This window comes from Heliangelus exortis, chromosome Z, assembly GCF_036169615.1.
Source record: "Heliangelus exortis chromosome Z, bHelExo1.hap1, whole genome shotgun sequence".
Taxonomy (NCBI): Eukaryota; Metazoa; Chordata; class Aves; order Apodiformes; family Trochilidae; genus Heliangelus; species Heliangelus exortis.
In genome coordinates, this window is record NC_092454.1 from 50,359,004 (window position 1) to 50,379,566 (window position 20,563).

At 35.6% G+C, this 20,563-nt stretch overlaps 1 protein-coding gene across 4 annotated transcripts in view; it reads right to left on the reverse strand.

Annotated features, from left to right (window-relative positions):
• AP3B1 (adaptor related protein complex 3 subunit beta 1) overlaps positions 1–20,563 on the reverse strand; it is a 156,648-nt gene that overhangs the window by 26,333 nt on the left and 109,752 nt on the right. For all 4 annotated transcript variants that reach the window (XR_011723146.1, XM_071729834.1, XM_071729836.1 and 1 more), the window contains one exon: positions 1,243–1,474. Coding sequence is in view for 3 of the 4 variants with exons in the window: in XM_071729834.1 (XP_071585935.1) it covers positions 1,243–1,474 (232 nt within the window). In the remaining variant the exon portion in view is untranslated. The remainder of the gene's footprint in view (positions 1–1,242; positions 1,475–20,563) is intronic.

Genomic DNA, 20,563 nt, shown 5'->3' on the forward strand with positions numbered 1-20,563 from the left:
TTTTTATGTTTTTTATGTGAGAGAAGTGAATGCTACTGTTCACTGACTGTTATCAGGAGCACACTATCTCTGATCTGATTTACAGTATTTGTGGTTTTCTACTTGTAAGCCTTTGTGACTTTATTTCATTGAATGTTTAAAGGGAGAAATATCAAATTAAGATGACAGTCAAAACTAACTTGAAGTCAAAACTCTGCACTGGACTTCTGATCTTGAGGAATAAACACTAAACAGTTCCCTTAACACAAATGTTAATATCTATCCTAAAAATAGTATTTATCTTTAGAAAGACTCAATTAGTCCAAATTTTTAAACTCTGAAACAAAATGTAGCTTTGTTCAATTGCCTCTGTAACTATTTAGTGTAAATCTATACAGTCTTTCAGGTGCTAAAAAAATAAGCATTTCGATCGCATACAAAAATTTAATACCAATCATCTTTTTAACTACTGAAATCTTCACTGTTGTGCTTTAAGAACTTGTTTCTATTTTCTTGATACAGATTGACCTAGTAATGTAGCTCATTAAAAGAGAAGAAACCAACCTAAGCAGCCCTTGATTCAAAGCTGCTGTGGTCAGTGTTCCTTTTTTCTGAGGTTGTCTATTCTTTTGCATTACAGAAATTTAGCAAAAAACCTTGCTGATTAGAAGAAGGTAGAGAGTACAACAATTTTGGTGATGACAGACCACAGCACTGCTTTCCAACTGGTCTAAAAAGCCGCACTTGGAATTATGGTAAGATGCAAACTAGATGAGAACACATTCAACACCACTGCCAAAAGCTCACAAGTGAAAAGAGCAATCTCTGAGCCACCAAACTAAATAATACATCTACAAATGTTCTTTAAAGCTTGGAAAGAAAAACTGTGAACATATAAATCAAAACCTCATTGTTAACAGTAGCCTGTTATAGCCATTCCAGACTAAGTCAGTAAGAGAATTAAAATCTAAGAGGAGAAAAATTTAATTATATCAACAAGAATTGATATAATATAATTGACATTAGAACAAGCAAGTAAGCTTTCAGGCATAGAAGTTCTGATCTAAGGAGTTACTTTCAAAGTCCGATAAAGCAAGAGAAAGCTGAATTACACATGAGCGTGTGTGTGTATGTATAGATACAAAGACACACATATACTTGTGTATACATCAGTTTATATGAATATATGACTATGCAAAACCACTGTCACATATTCAAAATCTTGCAAAAGATTGTGTATTTTTAAAGATAGGGTATGATTACCTATCGGGTTAAATTCAAGCATCCTCACTCCAGGAGGTAATTTCTTCTCTCCTATGTGAATATTCAGTATCTTCTCATCAGTTGTATTTGTCACTGTCATTTGCACAGATACCATACGATCACCAAAAGTGCCTGGCTGTCTTGAGAAGTGGTAATGAGCTGCTAATCCTTTTCCACTCATTCGATGAAGCAGTTCATGTGTTTTTGTTGGCACAGTGACTTGGCTAGTGACCTGTTAAGTACAAAACAACAGTTGGTGAATGGTGAAAGCAAAGAAGGGGTAAAATTACAATTAAATATTGCACTTTTCACTCAGAGCGCCTGCATTCTAGTCAGAATTAGAAAGAACTAGAAAGATCCAAGGACATACTCAAATCCAAAACCAAATTGCAGTAATAGAGATCAGATGATAGAGCCTAAAAATATTATTTCTGGTGCTGAGAAACAGTAGCTTTAGCTTTGTTGTATTTGCCTCACTTTCCATTATAAATCTGTTTTCAGTAGTTTGACCTTACAGTTACTCATTAGATTATCAGAGATTTTTTTAAGAGTTACAGATAAAATAATTACGTTGTTTACAACAGCCTCTCTCCATTCTATGCATCAAAATATAAGGGTAACCCCAAGCCCACTGCATAATGTGAAAGCAGAGAGAAACTGTCTTCTTCCCTCATTAAAACCACAAAAAGTGTTGCCTAATAACTATACCAGTCAATTACTAAAACCACATTTTTATAGAGCAAAAAAATGTCACCACTTTTTTAATAGTCTTGCTGCCACAATCCCTAGGATGCTGGATTCATTCTATCTTGAAGAAATAGTATAATTAAAAGACATCCAGTGTACAAACAGATTCCTAGAAGATATTGATGATAAGTAGAACTACAATGAGCTCAAAAGTACAGATGTAAGGAATATATAGAAAAGTGCAGAAAAGTGCATTTGATTTCTTTAAATGTATTTAAGGAAAGGGTAGGAAATGACATGAAAAGTAACAGCACACAGAAGATAAAACTGCCAAATGCTCAGCACATCAAATTCTTTGATCACGGCACTATGAGCTACTTAACTTCGTACTGTATCTTTCTTATGTATCTGCTGAACCTTTCCCAGTGATGAGTGGCCATCTTCTCTTGCCCTACCCATAAACCCTGAGCATGTAACTTATTGAAAGAGACAACTGCACAGAGCAGCATGTTCAAGACTCCAAGTAGCTAAGCAAGGAGAACGGGCTTTTATCTTGCCTTCCTTACCAAACTCATACAAGTTGCTAGGTTTGTCATGAGTCATACTTAACATTGAGAGACTGATCTGAAGACTTAGTAAACACTTCCAGTAACATGAGAAGCTGGTAAGATTTGGGATTCAAACCCACAAGGTGCCACAGAAATGAGTATCTGGAAAATATAAGCCTATAAAGATCCCTGTTGAAAAACTAGAAGTTAGCAAGCACGTAATAAATTTGATCTTCATCTCTGAGCACCAGTTTCTGAACTGGAAACTCAGGCCAGTAACATCCACCAGCTCGTTTAAGTATCTAAAGATCAGTAAGTGTTTAGAAGTGCCAGCACTACACTGATAAGGCTATAGAAAACTCCATGAGGAACTAAGGGGCTTTGTATTCAAGGGTGACTTTGGAAGGTGCATTAACCAGGGACCACGGGGGCAGACTTCAGATTGTTCAGGACACTGGATGGCAGACAATCCTGAAGGGCAAAGAAGCTCAGGAAGGCTGGATGTTCTTCAAGAAGAAAGTCTTAGAGGTGCAGGTGCTGGCTGTCTCCATGTGTTGTAAAACAAGCTGTTGGGTAAGATAAACAGCCTGGTGAACAGGGAGCTCTTGCAGGGGCTCAGGAAAAAGAGAAGAGTCTACCGCCTTTGGAAAAAGGGGCAGGCAACTCAAGAAGAGTACAGGGACCCAGCCAGGTCATGCAGAGAAAACATCAGCAAGGCAAAAGCACAGCCAGAATTCAACCTAGCAACTGCTGTGAGGGTAACAAAAAAGGGTTTTATAAATACATAAACAACAAAAAGATAGTAAAGGAGAATACCCATCTTTACTGGATGCAGGGGAGTGGACATTGCTATCAAGAATGAGGAAACGGCAGTTAATAACCTGCTATGGACACTCACAAGTCTATGGGGCTGGATGAGATTCACTCAAGAGTGCTGAGAGAGCTGGTAGAGAAACTCGACAAGATGCTCTCCAACATCTATCAGCAGTCCTGGTTAACAAGGGAGGTGCTGGATGACTGGAGGTTTCCCATCCATAAAATGGGCCAAAAGGAAGATCTGGGGAACTACAGACCTGTCAGCCTAACCTCCATACCAGGGAAGATCATGGAGTGGTTCATCTTGGGTGCACTCATACAGCAAGTGCAGGATGACGGTGAGATCAGACCCAGCCAGCATGGGTCCATAGAAGGCAGGTAGGTCCTGCTTGTCCATCTTGATCTCCCTTTATCTCCACCCAACTAGTGGATGAGGGAAAAGCTGTGGACGCTGTCTATCTGGACTTCAGTAAGGCCTCTGACACTCACCCACACAGCATTCTTCTTCAGAAACTTGTGGCCCATGGAATAGACAGGTGGGCTCTTCAGTGGATTACAAACTGGTAGGATGGCCAGGCCTGAAGAGCTGTGACAAATGGAGTTAAATCCAGCTGGCAGCCAGTGACAAAGTGTCCCCCAGGGCTCACTGCTGGGGCCATTTCTGTTGAATATTTGTAACAACAATTTGGATGAGGGTATTGAGTGCACCCTCACCAAGTCTGAAAACAACACTAAACTGAGTAGGAGCGTTGATCTGCTCAAGGGTAGGAAGGCACTGCAGAGAGAGCTGGACAGATTAGATCTAGGGGCTGAGGTCAAAGGTATGAGTTTTAGCAAGTGATGGGTCCTGGTGTTAACTTAGAGCTGGTTTTATTGCTATTGTTTATTAATAGGAATGAAAACAGAAGAAGTTGGTAGTCAGAAGCCCAAGTGGCAGATAGGTATACATACACATAAAGCAAAAATTTCTCACTGTACTTCAATGGTAACAATGACTCAAAGTTTACTGAAAACTTCCTGACATTTTAATTGCTGCCCCTTTCAGGGTTAATTACCATGTTTCAGTTATAATTTCACTCTTGAGCCCATTCACTTTTATTTTCAATATACTATACAGAGCAGCCAACACTCAAAGGACAGCAAGAATAAAGTCATGTTTTAACCATCTTCCTTCCTGTTGAACATAAATACTCAGTTGCACTTTGCATGGCAGTATTATAAAGAAATGAAATATGTATACACTGAACAAAGGAATTTAGTTATGGAAAATGAGAATTACCAAGCCCTATACTAGCTAGCAAAGTTTTTTGAGATGGCAAAGGTTGGTATGACTGTAATGCAATGCATTTAACAATCGCATCAGTGTGGTGAAGTTTTTTTTTGTTTTAGGTTTGAAATTGTTAATGCATACAGTTGCAATACTTAAAGAAAGCCATAGGACAGATACCAGCAATCACTTGGGGGTTAAAATACTCCTCTGAAGAGTTAACAGAACAAAAATCACCTAGTAACCAGGAGATAATCCCCTACAAATCTTGCAGAGCATATGTTTAAATAATAGAAGTAATTTGTGTACCTTTGGATGGTTTATGAAAATAACCAATCAATTCTGCAGACACAACATTATTTCTAAAGGAAATCTATGTGACTCATGATGCCTGCAGATACACAGAGACAAACCACACATATTTTATCAGTTTATTACAGTAAGCAAATAAGCGTGGAATGAGAGTGCACATAACTGTCTACTTAACGCTTACTGAAACATTTATAAGAGCTGTTATCTTCCTAATAACAGACAGACAGTGTGCAATTTTAGAGAGGAGAAAAGCTTCATATTTTTTAACACTTCACTAAAAAGTAACTGAAGAGTGTAAAATGAAAAATACTCTGTGCAGTTAGCTGGTAATGGACCATATTATCAACTCAAGTTAGATTTATAGGATACAAACTAGTCACTAATAGTTATTTTATGACATAGCGTGTCTGCTATGAGAGACTATTAAGATTAAACTTGCAAAACTTTTTTATTTTTTTATACAGCTGTTTAAAATTACAGAAAAAGCAAAAATTAAAATAAAGAGTTTCCTCCCATTCCACTTTGATTGAAGGCCACTATGAATTAGAAGTCGCTGTAGTGGTATCATATGGGAACATTGCATTGGTATGCGTCAGACTGGTCCCCATGCTAACCACACACGCTGAAAGATGATCTGTTACCCTAAAAGAAGCTGCAAGTATTTTTAAACTACTTTTTATATAAGACAAAATGGGAAATTTTGTCTTATAAGCCCCCCACTCATTCACCATGTAAAGACAAACTGTAAAATCACAGACAGTAGTTTTCTTTATCACAACACAGCTGACTAGTTATAAACCACTGGATCCTTTGCACATGAACACAATTCTTTTTGCCAGCTCAAGAAGTCTTTAATAACTACGTTTAAGCTAAAACAAACAAAAAACCTTGATTTCCATAATTATTTAAAACAAAAACTACTACAGGGCCTATTAAACCTACTTAAGAAAGCAGAGCTGAACAGACTTTCCTGTGCAAAGTATTATTATTAAGCGCACACTGTTGTCCTTTTCCTTTTTTATTTGTTCCTTAGCTTACTAATGCTGTCACAGTAAAAACAGATTATTTTAAAATCCTGATTTCAAAATACATGTATGTTTGGGTACAACATATAGGCTTGGGACAAAAAAGAGTTGTTTCCAAGAACAAAGATAATTATAGGTCTATTGCCTAAATTGCATTCTGTTAAAATAGTGGACTGAATCATTTACTCTAAGCAGCCCTTATATTGCCCTCTTATTGGCAATATCCATGACATAATCTGAGAAAGATCTACTGAACTGTGAGAGCTATATCCTCTCTTATACTCACTTTAGGGCTGTTCTCCACTAACTCTCCTCTCTAAGAGGAGAAGGGCTATCATGTAGCCCAGCTACATTTACATGATCTTTCAACTGAAGCTATGAGAGCAACTTAACTATCATTTTATAGTATTAGGAGAAAGATGGAAAACCAGGCAAACAAAGGAAACAATTACTGCCAGGAAACAGTATATTCTTGATCTCTTGCTCCATTACCGGTTACAAATTACTCAGTCAGAAGGCAATGTCTTCCTTATACAGCTCTTAAAAAACAAAAATATTAATAATTCATAAAAATATATAACAAAAAGCAAATAAAGAATAGCAGAAAGAATGGCAGCATCTTACTCTGCGTTATTAGAAGAGTCTGTAGCAGACCCCAACATTAGAGAACACTTACATCATGTCAATACAGATTGCTAAACTAAGGTTTGCACTGCTCTCAGAGAGGGCAGGGAAACCAAACAGGCAAGCAAGCAAACTCGTATCATCTGCAGTCTAGAAGAGCAACAGCATACCATGATTCAGTTCAGATTTATCTAGACATACGGCACCTGAGGATATAATGTGAAATTCAGAAAAATACTCAGAATAACTTTCCACTAATGGCACACTTAATTGCTCTGAATCTACTAAATGCTGTCTAAGAGCCACACCTGCTATGAAGTCCTTCAATTCCTCATGTATTCTCACACCCTTCTTTTTGCAGTCACCAACTTTTAGGGTCTATACTTCGCCAAATTATTAATGTGTCAACAAGGCTAATTGAAAATTACCATATTAATGCTCTTGTCTTTAAACCAGCAATGGATTCAGACAATTTCAGATATTAGAATTTGAGTTTCAAAGAATCCTACTGATTTTCAACACTGCTAAAATAATATCTTTGTCTCTAAAAACTTGCAAAGAAAATAAAAACAAAAAAACTCCAAGTAACTCCCATGGATTTTTAAATCACAAAGAGGTGAATCTCAAAGAAAAGAGCACTTTAATTATGCTGCCCTTAGCCTGTCTCTGTAAGGCTTCCAAAATTAATCCTTTCCTTTGCCTATTTTTACTTCAATATTTGTATGTTCTCAAACATAAAGTTATCCTGTAAGAGTACTGTGTTCCAGGTAATCAGTAAATCTAGAGATGACAAAAATCTTCCGTAATACTAAATTATCAATTTTCAAATATTTTATGTTCCTTAGATTTTCCTATGGTTCCCTTAAAATATAATCAGCTAGTAAGATTCCCAGTAACTATAAATTAAAAGTATTGCTCTTACAGAATAATAATGAATAATAATAATAATGAATTGGAATTAAGCCTTAACCCAGAGTTCATGAACAGCAAAAACTATTAATACCTTAGCATATTAAACAAGCATTTTTAGAAGTGAGACTGCACTTATTTTGTATTTTAAGTGTAACTGGTGGTCAGTGACACAGACTGTATTTTGCACGTATAACAGAGCTTAAAGCTTTACATTACAACAACATACAGTTTTGTCTGAGATTTGGTATCCTCATCTTTTCTTTCTGTTCAGCATGATAAATCACATGAATAATCCAATGAAATGATTAGTGAAGTATTTAAAAAAGCCACACAAGAAAAAAAATTGTTAGTAACAAAATAGAAGTATTTTCATGACTTTCAGGATTATTACACAAACATGAAGGGCTGAACTCGGAATCATAATCATGGGCCACAAACCTTCATATAAATTAAGTGCACGTTCTTCCACATAGGGTACTATGGAATCACTAGAGGACTATGAAAAGTGCTTAAACACATACCAGGGGAGAATTTTCTTTTAAATGCACCTGCAGAAAATTCCTACACTCAAGGCCTTAAACTATACCCCCCAAAAAATGTTGACCAAATCAAATGGTGAAATCCTTGTCTGCATGCAGTAAACCTCAAGATTTACTATCATTTTGTCCTCTGTATGCTTCTATGAAGCAAAAAGCAGATGGTCTGCCAGCTGATGCATGTGTGTGACTTTCAACAAGCAGCTTGGTATTTTAAACTCCTTTGCAAAAGTCATTACGTGTTCCAAGGAAAAAGCATTCTCCCAATATACGAAGAAGTAATTTACTTCAGTTTAGTGATTTAATCCTTCCACTGATGACCTAACTGGCAAGTCTGAGGGTTACCTGAAGCAGTTAAAGATTGAGAAAAACAATTAGGTGGCAGGCTCACCTTTTGTCCTGATTATGAATTTGAAATAGTGGATGCTGCTGAGAGGGATTCATATAGATTTTGGCATTGAGTCCAAACAACTTCAAGTAAGTTCCTACAAAGAGTTTCTAATGTATTATTTTGACTTTGGCAAACAGCCAGCACTGCATGCAGCTCTTAAGTGAAAACATACTGAACCCTACTGGCTATAATGTTTAATTTTACAGTTAGGGTTATAATATTGTGACTATTCTCACATATTGGTAACTACCAACAGAAGCACCTAGTTCAAACTTTTCCCCAGAAAAGGACCTCTTGTATCAGGATAGGTAGACAATACAAGTTGAAATATTTACTACACAGTATTACCTATAAGCCAAATAGAACTCGGCCTATATTACACCATATTTGAAATCAAGCACAGATATTTATGAATGCTAGAATTAAAATTACATATTTGCTGAACTAAATCAACTATGTTTGAATCTTGTTTGCTATATTTTTGTTGAAGAATACAACATATTATTTTGGCTTTTGTCAGGATGAGCTGAATACACAGTAATCTATGTGCAAGGACAGAACACCAAAATCAACACCAAACCTGCTGCACATGTGCATATATATTAGCACTTCCTCAATGCGGGTGTAGAATTTCTGTATATACTGGAATGCATCTCTTCTACAAGATATTGATGCACCAATGTTCCTCAGGTTTTATTTCACTTTACAGATAATGTTTTGACCAGAAAAAAAATCCATATTCCTTAGTTTGTGAAAATTACAGTTGACCTAACTGTGACAATTGCTACAATACTGCTTTTCCGTGTTTTGTTTTCCTTAAGCTTCATTTTTGGCCTCATAAAAGAAAGAAAAATCTCTCTAATACGGTTTGTTGTCCATTAAGAGATGTTTAGTTATAATCAGTCACCTTCTGTTTCTCCGTTTAAATTCAAAAGCACACTACTTCTTTTAGTGCTACCAGTGGCATCAAATGGGTTATTCAGCCTCTGTGAGGACACTCCTTTCCACACTAATTAACAAATGCCACTCAATCCCATCCTCCCACACCTCAGAGTAGTGTAAGGAACAACTTGCACAGCACACTGCAAACAAAAAAAACTCACCCACCCTATGGGTATTTCGAATGAAGTCTCTATAGGCACAAATCCTGAAAGTAAACACTGCTTTTACATAGTAGCTGCAACCATAGTTAAGTCCTTTTGTTGATGACTGGTAACTAATATAAAGTACTTGTGCTACTATGTCTAAATTCTCCAAAGTCAATTTAGCACAAATGTAGCAGCAGGAAGATGGAGACAGTGTCCATTTATTAAAACATTTAAAAAAAATCTATTTTAAAGCAACTCTTAATACACAAATGTATATAAAAGAGTTGAAATCTATGATTTATGTAGTAAGCATATGTTCTAATGCTGCTGATTTTGCAAAGCTCCTCAAGTGGAAAAGGCAGAACAGTTCTTACAAACACTCCAAACTAATAATAGTAAAAATTTGGACACAACCATTCATTTACAGCCATGAATTCCTAAACTCCACTAAACAACTAAAAGATCTATTTCATACCTCTTACAAATTTACCTTTCTCCAACTGTGGCATGTTCAAATCAAGAACATATATGTTAGGGGCATATATGCCAGAAACACCAACTGATGCTAGGAGCAGCCACGTTAAGACAGAAAAGTTTCCTAATCTACATGAACTAAAGTTAAATTGCAAATATTCATCAACTGCACAGCAATCAAAGCTAATTCTGGAAGACTGCAGTGCTGCTTTTTTCAGTCCTAGGATGTCAAGGCACTGTCCACTAAGTCATCAGCAAAGAAGTATGCAAAAGTAAGGTGAAAGTCTGCCACTAAGGTAAGCTTTGTAAAAACCTTTTTCCCCAAGGATCCTCTATTTACTATCAATACAATTCAGACTTCCAAACAGTTTTATGTCTCTCCAGAATTCTCTACAGTCTATCACATAAGAAAACATTTCTTAATGATGCTGCTGTGAGTAAACATTGGTACATAACAAAATCTTTAAGGAACAACCTTAATATGGGGTTTGGAGGGAGTAATGGAGGGTATCCTTCTGCAAGTACAAGCATGAACTTTTAAAGTACATTAAAATGCATCTGTATTGACATACTTTAAAAGATGCCAAATCACTTTACTTCAACAATGTGCTTGGCTTTCACTTATATTGTACATGGCACAAATGATATTATCTAACAGTGGCATCACCTTGTGACAAGTGAAATTAGCTGTATGCATAGCTTTTACTCTCAAAACAGCTATTTTCCCCAAACAACTATTAAGTTATTCTTAACATTTTGGGGCAAAACCTCAGTATTACTGGGTATCAGGTGTTTCATTCCATGACATGACAACTTCTCAAGCAGAAGTGACAGGATGGAGTCATTGACCAAGACTTAATTACTTACTTATAAGCAAAGCTAAAAAACCATCCCTAGCAAAGTCTCAGAAATCAAGACATTACATATAAAGTGTTTATACCTATTTTCATCTATATTTAACAAGTATTAAATTTCAAGGCTTACAGATCGTCAGAATGGTTTGATATGTGAAACAGTATCTAAGTTAGTTATATTTTGATTCTGATCAGCAAATATCCTGTGGTGAAATCTTAGGCTTCCCTTTATTTTGCTATGAAGTTCTGCTTTTTGTGTAAGACAAACTTCAGTTAAGCACAGATCAATCAAGAAAAAAGGTGAACAAAAGCAACTATATAGTATTGTTAGTTGTGGTTCATACATTTAGAATGGTTTTGAGTCCCCACAAGCACTGCATGCTGATATCCATAAGCTGTCTTCATTTGAGACTGAATGGGGGACTCAGTAATGAGTTTGCAGTAGATTCTCTACAGATTCCAAGTTCTAAGTGGAGAAGCAGAAAATTCTGTTTCTTCTCTTGGGATCATCAGAATATGCCAATGAGCATGATTATAAAGATATGGAATGACATAATTAAAAATTCACCTTTCTGATTTTTGATTGTCCTTACTCGGTATAAATTTATAAAACCCCCAAACTAAAATTAGTCATACAGAAAAACCTGTGCACAATCTGTTAGTGTAGCTGAAGAGGCTTCTAAAATGTATACAATAGCATCAATCTTTGAATGCAGACAATTATGATTTTATTAATTTATATATAACTTGAAATTTTCCTTCCTACTCTAATGTGTAGTCTTCAGCATACTCACCATAGTCTCCCAATGCAATAGTCTCCCACTGCAAGTGACAAATGCAAACATCTTAACATCAGGAAACCCAGTTTTCTAGTTTATCAGTTTTATATATAACACTGGGTAAACTAATATGAAGTATTACATCTTGTTAAACAGCTATCACATTTTTGTTTAAACAAAATAATTGTTGCTGCACCCTATATAAAAAAAATGGATTAAGTTTATAGCTGTAATGAAGCTAAACTGACTGTTACATATAGCTAATCAATGTTATGCAAGAAAATAGTATCATCAGCCTTCTAGCTGCTGTATAAATTCAGTCTACTTCTATTACAATTATACTTTTGCAGTTAAACAAACTTTGTCATAGGATCATCACTTACTGTGACCCTCTGAAAATAAATTGAACACTGATTAGCACATTTTCTGGCACATGTTGTGTCTCTGTCACTAAACAATGTCTTAATTTTAAACTCTTGTTCAGAATCACTGCTTTGACAACTACTGCCACTGTTCAAGGTCTGCATGAAGCTTCAAACTGCATATTATCACCCATTGACAAACTCGACATTTTATGAAGCGCCCCTTCTCACAGTGACTCATCCTCCTTACCCTGTGTAAATAAGTAACAATTCATTTTATAACCTTGACTTTAAAGTCCGGCCCTTCCACCCTCTTTTTTCTTCTTCCAAAACAAGTGACAAAGAACAAGGAAGCTGATTGAAGGGGTCCATTATGTATCAACTTAAAGAAAGGCAAAGTGATTGATGAAACTAGCAGTCACCTTCACTGCTAGCTACTGCACCTGTATCCTTTTTGTCAAATGACCTGAAAATCCTGCTGACAGTTTAACATTCACCACAAGGATACACACTCTAGTACTGTGGTTTTGAATATTTTTATTTGCTCAGAAATTCACAGGAATAACTTTTTAAATTGGAAGAACACATTTAAAACTAGCACCAATTTGTATGTTCTTCCCACATATCTTGTGCTGTCCGACAGTTTACTTGGAAAAAGTATTAAATAATACTTGGCAGTAAACTGCCATACCAGAGCTCCAGTGTAGGTCTCACACTGTTAAATTGCTCACATTACGATCACCATTCCAGTAAAATTTGCCAACTGTGGTAAGAGAATATCAGATAATTTCCTTATCACAGAAGAAAAACAGTTTCCACGTTTTAGTGTTTCAGAGCTTTTCAGCAACAAATGTTTAAAAACAATTTTTTAAAAGTTATTAAGTTTTTAAAAAAATATCTGGCTACTTTAGCACAATTCTGGGTTAGCAAGCCAAGTAAAACTTTCTTTTAGGCTCAAAAAGATGATTCAAAATGCCAGGCTTAAACCACTCGTATAGTACTGGATCTGGTATGTTACTCTATATGAAATAAAATTTTCACTGGGAAAGTGACAATTGAGAGGCAGGAAAATCTCAAAAATAATAAAAAAGCGGCTTTACTCTTTGTGGGACACAGCACCATTTCCTTTGGGCATTTATTACCTGTTAAAAACCAATCTTTTGGTGAGTGGCAGTTCAGGGTTTTTGAGAGCAAGCTGCAATATTTCTTCGGGTCTGCAGAGTCATAATTAAAGCTGAACTGAGTGGAATTGGAGAGGGAAGGTCAGCGAGGTGCCGTATGAGAGATGAGGCTGGGCTGATGGGCACCAAATGAACAAATTATGATGGGCCCCACTCAATGTGATGAGGTCAAATGCTTGTTTCTACCCACTGACAGTTCAATTTCCCTGAAATGTCTCTCGGTTCTCTATGAGCTAATTATGAATGAAAAGTTATCAACTGCCCTTACCAAAAAGAGCTTTCTTGGAGCTTTTAATGTCAAAATATTGTTAGAAATGCCTGCTGTCCCAGCTTTTTAGCCAACAATATCCAGAATAATCTAAATAACTCTGTTATTCTATATACTTTTTTAGCTGCAGCATAAACATAAAACATTCCTCAACTCCTATTAGATAAAACACATAAACAAGTCTTAGAAACCAAACTTGTATTAACTTTTATTATCAAAACCATGTTTATAACTATAAACATTCAAACATTTCCATGTAACTATTAATTTCCAAGAAAATATTGCTGCATTCTTAAAATACCAATGCTCAGCTGCATTCCAGCACCCAGATGACGTTTCAGCACAACTCTAAAGCAACTGATAAAAATGCATAGTTCTTTCATGGAGCCTCAGTTTTCAGAGTAGGCTCCTGATTGCCTTTGTGAAATACCATCGTTTGAAAATACAAGCATGTATGGCTGCATATACTTCCAAAGTTTTAGATAAGCAGTAAACGTAGGCATTTTTAAATAGACTATTACAGAAGTTGGATCTTTGAACTAGAATAGTTCAACTAGAATAGAGATGTGAATGGACTTTAAAATTAGCAATTGAGAACAGGAGTGTCTGAGAAATTCCAGACTGTTAATTTGCATAGAGAGATAATCATGAAGACTTTTTTTTTGCCACAATTATTTGCTACTTCAAAGATAAGAGATTATTGTAGTGTAATACTTCTATTTAAAATGTTAGCTGGCTTCCTTTTATTACAAAGCTATTCCTTTTTTATATCTATACTTAAAAGTCAGAATTTTAAAAAAAAAGATCCTAAGAGGAGGTGATCATAATTTTGCTTTGCAAATGTATTTACTTTGAAATGTATTTTTCCATTTATATATGTATTGCTCATGTACTTGGCACTGCACAAGATGGGATGCTGTGACAGCTTTAGTTATACCAACTTTTAACTTACACCAACTAATGCAACTGATGCAACTGCAGCACACATCCAGTTACAATAGGATGTCAAAGTCTGATATATGTTGATTTATAAACAAAAATTAAGAATAATCACAAAAATTTATTAAGAACATCACAAAACGAGTGGGGATACTGTAAAGGGAAACTTCTAAGTCTGTAAAAGAGTAACAAAAATGAATCTTTAATCATAAAGTTTGAAGCAGTCACCCATGTGGCTAGCATATATAGCTGTAATATTAAAAGTACAGCACAGTATTAAATTTATCAACGTAACAGTTGCTGTCACAGCAGTTGGCATACTCTTTTCCTAGACACATTGTTGATCAAGTGTTACTGCAAAAACAAAAAACCCTGAGCTGCACAGAGTCTTCATGTTTAAGTACCACAATTAAGAATAGAGAAATGTAGTTCATTCATTTCAGGAAGTTGATTTTTTCTAATTCTTATTGTAATTGCATTGTTCTAATCCTGTATTATAAAGGCAGCTGCTTGCCTATCATTTGTACTTTCCTCGTTAATCCTGACTCAGTGAATTAACCTTTAATTACAGCCGTTAAAATTGAAATGAGCCTCTTGTCTGGCTGGGGCTGCCCCCTTCCAGTGCATGAGACTGATGAAAATTTTTAGGGTCAATGAATATGTCCCATGTCATGTCTGATAGACGCTAAAGATGTGAGGAGGTAAATGTTACCTTAGAAAGATGTGGCTGAAATTTTTAAGAGCTAGGTTTTAATGACCAAAAAAAAAAAAAAAAAAACAGGCTTAGGTTACCTGTTTCTTCAGTCTGAGTTACACAGTGTAATACACATACAGACACACTCTGTTTTACATACATTAACATACCAAGTATTTAAAGAATAACTTATGGAACAATCATCATGCATTACACATGCTTATTTTTAAACACCTAGCACCAACAACTGCTTACAGCAATCGTAGTTTAAGGAGCATAACATAAATTTTCCATGTTAGAGAAAAAGACAAGAATTACTGTCAATTCTCTCACAGATCTAAGCATTTAATTCTCAAAAAAGTTTAAGGACTGTACTGACTTTTAACAGAGGCAAGAAAAGATCAAGAGTCCCCTCACAGTAACTTATCTGAAGGATTTTATTTCTTTTGCAATAAGCCCCACTTGCCCAATTTAATTTTCATTTTATAAATACAATTTTAATACTGTAATTGCCTTTTACTTTGCAATTTTAGCACTTTTCTTTTTTAAAGACAATATCTGAATACCAGTTCAACCTTCTTCCCTCCAAGATAATAAAACAGCAAAATAGCACTGAATCAAGACAGTTGTTGTTAATCAAAGATCTGGTTACTCAGAATAAAATTTAATTAATATACAAGTTACTACCTAATTATATTTATGTGCTTATACATAGCATATCGCTTTGAACAAATATATAATTTATATAGTGCATACTTTACATATAAAAGCACAAAGAAAAGGCCCAATCTGGAGAATACCTAGTACTAGAATACACACTATTAAACTAAATAAATGAGATTATACACAGTAATAATATAATATACATCAAGACTGAGCATGCTATCATTTGTGCCACTGTCTTTTACCAGAAACTTTTTTCTGACTCAGAAGAAAGATTATGTTTGAAATTCCAAATTAAATTATATAATTTGTTTAAAAGAAAAAAAAAGTTTAATATCCTTAATTCTTAAGTGCAGAGCTTTTGAAGTATTAATGCATTTAATAAACACAAGACAGGTATTTTGAACAGTAAAAAACCCCACAAATATCGATAAATGGATTTCTAATTACAGAATAATGGTGAAATGACACTTCAAAAACCAGTCTCGTAGAGAATTAATTTTTTAAGCCATCATTATTAGAAGTATATGGAAGTAATTTCTAAAAGGAAAGTATAAGTTTCAAATACTGGATGGAATGCATACACCATGTTATCAATTTAAAAACATCCTCTTATGTAGCAAATTTATATAAGCACAGGAAAATAAAATTAAGCATGCAAGAGGTCCTTGTTTCATTCCTTCATCTTGACACTGGTTAATATATGCTAATGAGCAGCTACAGTCATTTGTAGATCTCCAAGTGCTTTCCCAAGGTGAGTAAGCATCATTATCCTCATTTTTCAGATGGAAAACTAAAAGATTAAGTTACTCCCTCAAGATCACAAAGCAAGTGGTAAGCCAAAAATAGATCTCATTTTCCAAATGTAACACCCAGTTCTGTATCCACTGGACCACGCTGTCTTCCCACAAGCATCCGTCACACCTAATCAACTGCACAGCTGAATTTTGGGTGGCACTAAGAGAAAATCACTTTTTAACAAATTTCAGACTGTCTCTTCACTTGCTTCACAGGTACAAACATTCCCAGGAACCCTATGAACATATGACAGTTGTAAAATGGTTCCAACTAAGCCTTAAACTACTTACAAACCTTGTAGAAAAATGGTCACAACATAGATACTTCAAACTGTTCCATGTGGAAAAAGCACCATCTTAAGAAATGAAGCTGGAGATTACACAGAACTCCAAAACCAACTCTGCTCAGTGTGCAACAATATCAACATTGGAAACAGCATTGTCAACAATGGAAACACAACCATGCACAGGAACAGGACATACGTAGACTGCCTTGTGGAACACTTTCCCCTTCACATCCCCACAGCAAACCTTACCAATTTCAATCTTCATATAAGAAGATGGGCTTCAGAATAAATACAATGAAAACATTTAGTGCTTAAGTAAAAGCTCTCCTGTGTTGAGTAAAAAATTTTAGAAGCCTCCTAAGAGGGACTGGATATGTATTTACAGAAATATAAAAATAGTCACTTAAAAATGGTAATTGGTCAAAATCTGAGAACACATGGTAGATGAGTACCAGGAACCTTAGTCGAACCACTGCATGCACTACGCTGCTATCAGAAGTGATTGCAATACATCTCTCTCATGACATTAACAAGTTAATGTTTCTTCTGATACACTGATTCCTGAAGTAAGAACTCAAGACCAGAGCTTGTATGAATGATAAATGTATCTAGCTATAATTACTGCTAACAAAGCTCTGAAAAAATAAAACTCATGAAGTTGAGTACACATAAATAACTTTTGGAAGAATTACTGTTCATTTCTCCACAATTCTTAAGCACCCCGCAAATCTTTGCTACAAGCTTCATACAATAGTAGAGCCATGATATAATCCATTATTGCAATCCTTATGTTCCTGGCACTTCCAAGAAGAGATCCTTCACAAAGGAAAAAAGCATACTTCAGAGAAAGTCATAACACTTACTACTGTGGAATTAGAAATACCCTACACAGACAAAGCAACCTAAATATTAAGAAAGTTTTTGACTGTAAAGACCATGTCAGCTTCAAAATTATGCCATCTAAGGTGTCTTCCTATTCTGAAAAATCCTCTAGCTGAATATTGAGGGAGTTCATGTTTACTGTTTCTCAAGGAATTCTGTAGCTGTGCTCAATTTGAAATTAAATGTATTTATCACCTGGTTTGACAGGTCTGCAGCTCGACCTTGACTTTTGTCAAAAGCTATTATTTCTGCTCTATGCATCACCACTCTGAAGAAGTTCTCAAAGTGGATCTCAGTCAAAAGTTCTGTGCAAGATTTAAGACAGAAAACAAGATGATTTACTCCTCCCATCCTAAACAGTTTCTGTGGAACTTTTAGTAGTAGGAATCAATTAAAAAATAGCGTAGGAATGACTAAAGAGAATGACTAAAGAAAGGAATGACTAAAAGGAATGACTAAAGAGAATAAACTGATTATTCTGAATAAAACCTTAGTAAGTAAAGCAGTACCAATTCCACAATTACAACATAATTCAATGTGCAAAATAACTTACTGCAATACTAAATTTTTTTCATTAAATATTTTTATAAGTACTTCCTCAATACAAAATGAGATTTTATCTCTTTTGATAGGTGCTTTTGTCATGAACTGTCATGATTTTTCCCCCAAATTATCATCTGTTTGTAAAGGGTAAACAACCTCCTTCCCTGAAATCCTACTCCTCTCAGCCCATGTTTCAAAACACTTTTTCCCCACGCAAATGCTACTGCTATCAGAGCTCATATACAGTTGTCGATTCTCCCATGTACTAACACTGTTCTGAATCACAACAAATTTCTTGCTACCAAAGCAAAAAATTTTTTCTCATTAATTTTATTTTTAAAACTATGTGTTATTTTTACCACTGCAGTTATCATATGCAGCATATTCAGTATTCAGGACTCTTCACATTTGGAGGATCAGCTGCTTGAACATTTTTACCATCTAAAATCCTAATGAGAAAAGAACAGGTGCTTTAAGATTTTTTCTCAGCTACTGTGTGATGGGTAGGAACAGATGATTGCTTCCCTCTTCAGCTTCTCTTCTCGTCCTTCTATCACCATTCCTGTTCAAAATATAATTTCCTAAAGCAGATTATAACCTTCCCTGTCTGCATGTCATTCCTGCGTTTTGCTTTCAGTTCCCCCTTCTCTATGATCTCCCTTTAGTGGACAACACCCATTTCCAATGTTTTCAGATAACCACTTTATACTGACAGCTTTCAGCTTTCTCTTCTAATTTTTCATTGGCACTGCATCTTCAAGTATCTTTCAAGCCTGCAAATGTATCCACCTAAAACTCCATCAGTTCCAAATGTTGAGTCCCCATGCACTTAAGTCTGACTTCTCTGTTGTGCAGACTCCAAAAAGCCCCCACGTTGACTGGGATGACCTCAGTTACCTGGTTTGGTTGAGCCATGTGAAGATGGGCAAATGTACCAGGTCGGAAGCTTGTATGCGGATTTACTATTTTTTGCATCCAGTTGGAATAAGCTATTGGTAAAATACACACAATTTTGTTTTTCCTGAAGCAAACCATAATATGCATGTGTGCATTCATACGATGGGAAAACTTGGTATATGTAAACATGAATCATAAAAACAAATGAGCTGTAGGACAAAGCATCAGGTTGTGCACTGCAGTTTCTCTTCAAGGATACTTTGGATTTGTAGGTTTAAAGAGACCCATACCATTACTGTAAAACTATTCTTGTATTTATGCTTCCTATAATGTTCAGAAGCTATCCATCTGGAACTGCAAGTTTTCTAAAAGCTGTATCCAAGTAGAGTGCCACGTGATTTGAGTAATAGACTACCTGGCATATTCCAAGGTAAGTGGCTGCTACGATTCTTTGATACTAGGGTCATATACTGTACTTATCTATTTTTACTCCATGCGTAGTAATAAATTAATTTCTCACTGTTAGTTTGGCATGTGCCCTGCAGTTAAATTAATTTTCTCTCCTATTGAAGGAAGAAAAAGTTTTCTACATATGACAACTATCCTCCTTATTTTTAGAATTAATCATAGATTAAATTAAAAATAGTATTTTAAGAGGGACATTCCCACATGAAGTATTAAAAGCTGTTCTTATCTTTTCATTTTTAGAAATTTACCCAATGATGCTGAACAACATGTGGCAATAGTTATTTAACCACCTGCATGCAAGACTTTTTAAAATATCTGGATAACATTTCAAAGAACAGTTCTTAACCATTTAATTTTTGTTGCTTCCTGGTGCACAAAACTCAGAAAAGGACCTCGTATATCTGCTGTTATTATGAATGGCAGTAGGAGTTGAGCTTAGAGCTGAAAACAGAATGCAGCTCAAAACATGCAATCACCATCCAGGCAGCAGGTATTAGTTCTTACAGGATTTGGGTTGCTTGTAGAGCAGAGGGCATGAGGAAATATTCCAGCTTCTCTACTAATTACATGTTTTACCAGGAACTCAGCAGTACCAAGGCCTTTTGCAGCATTGACTCTCTCATGCAGAACTGCATCTGCTGCTCAGCCTACAACTTCCAGCTCTTTCAGTCTACTCCTTTGTCTTTCTCTACAGCTCTATTTCATAGCAGCTACCTTCTGAAGAATGGGGACAAGCAATTTAGCAAACGAATAGTGGCAATCATGAGGAAAGCAAGCATGAATGTGAGTGGAACATGTGTTCATGTACTGTAGATGATGAAAGGACTAAAGACATTGGCAAGCAGGGGGTCTTCTCAAGCATCCAACATTACTGATTGCTATCTTTAACTTACCCTCAAAAATTATAATTCTGAAGTAAAGCATAGAAACCACAGTTATTCTTAAGCTAGCCCAGAGCCAGGAAAACTGATGATTGCCTGTGCTTTTGAGCTGTCAAAGCCATACTGGATGGAAAAGAAGTGATTCT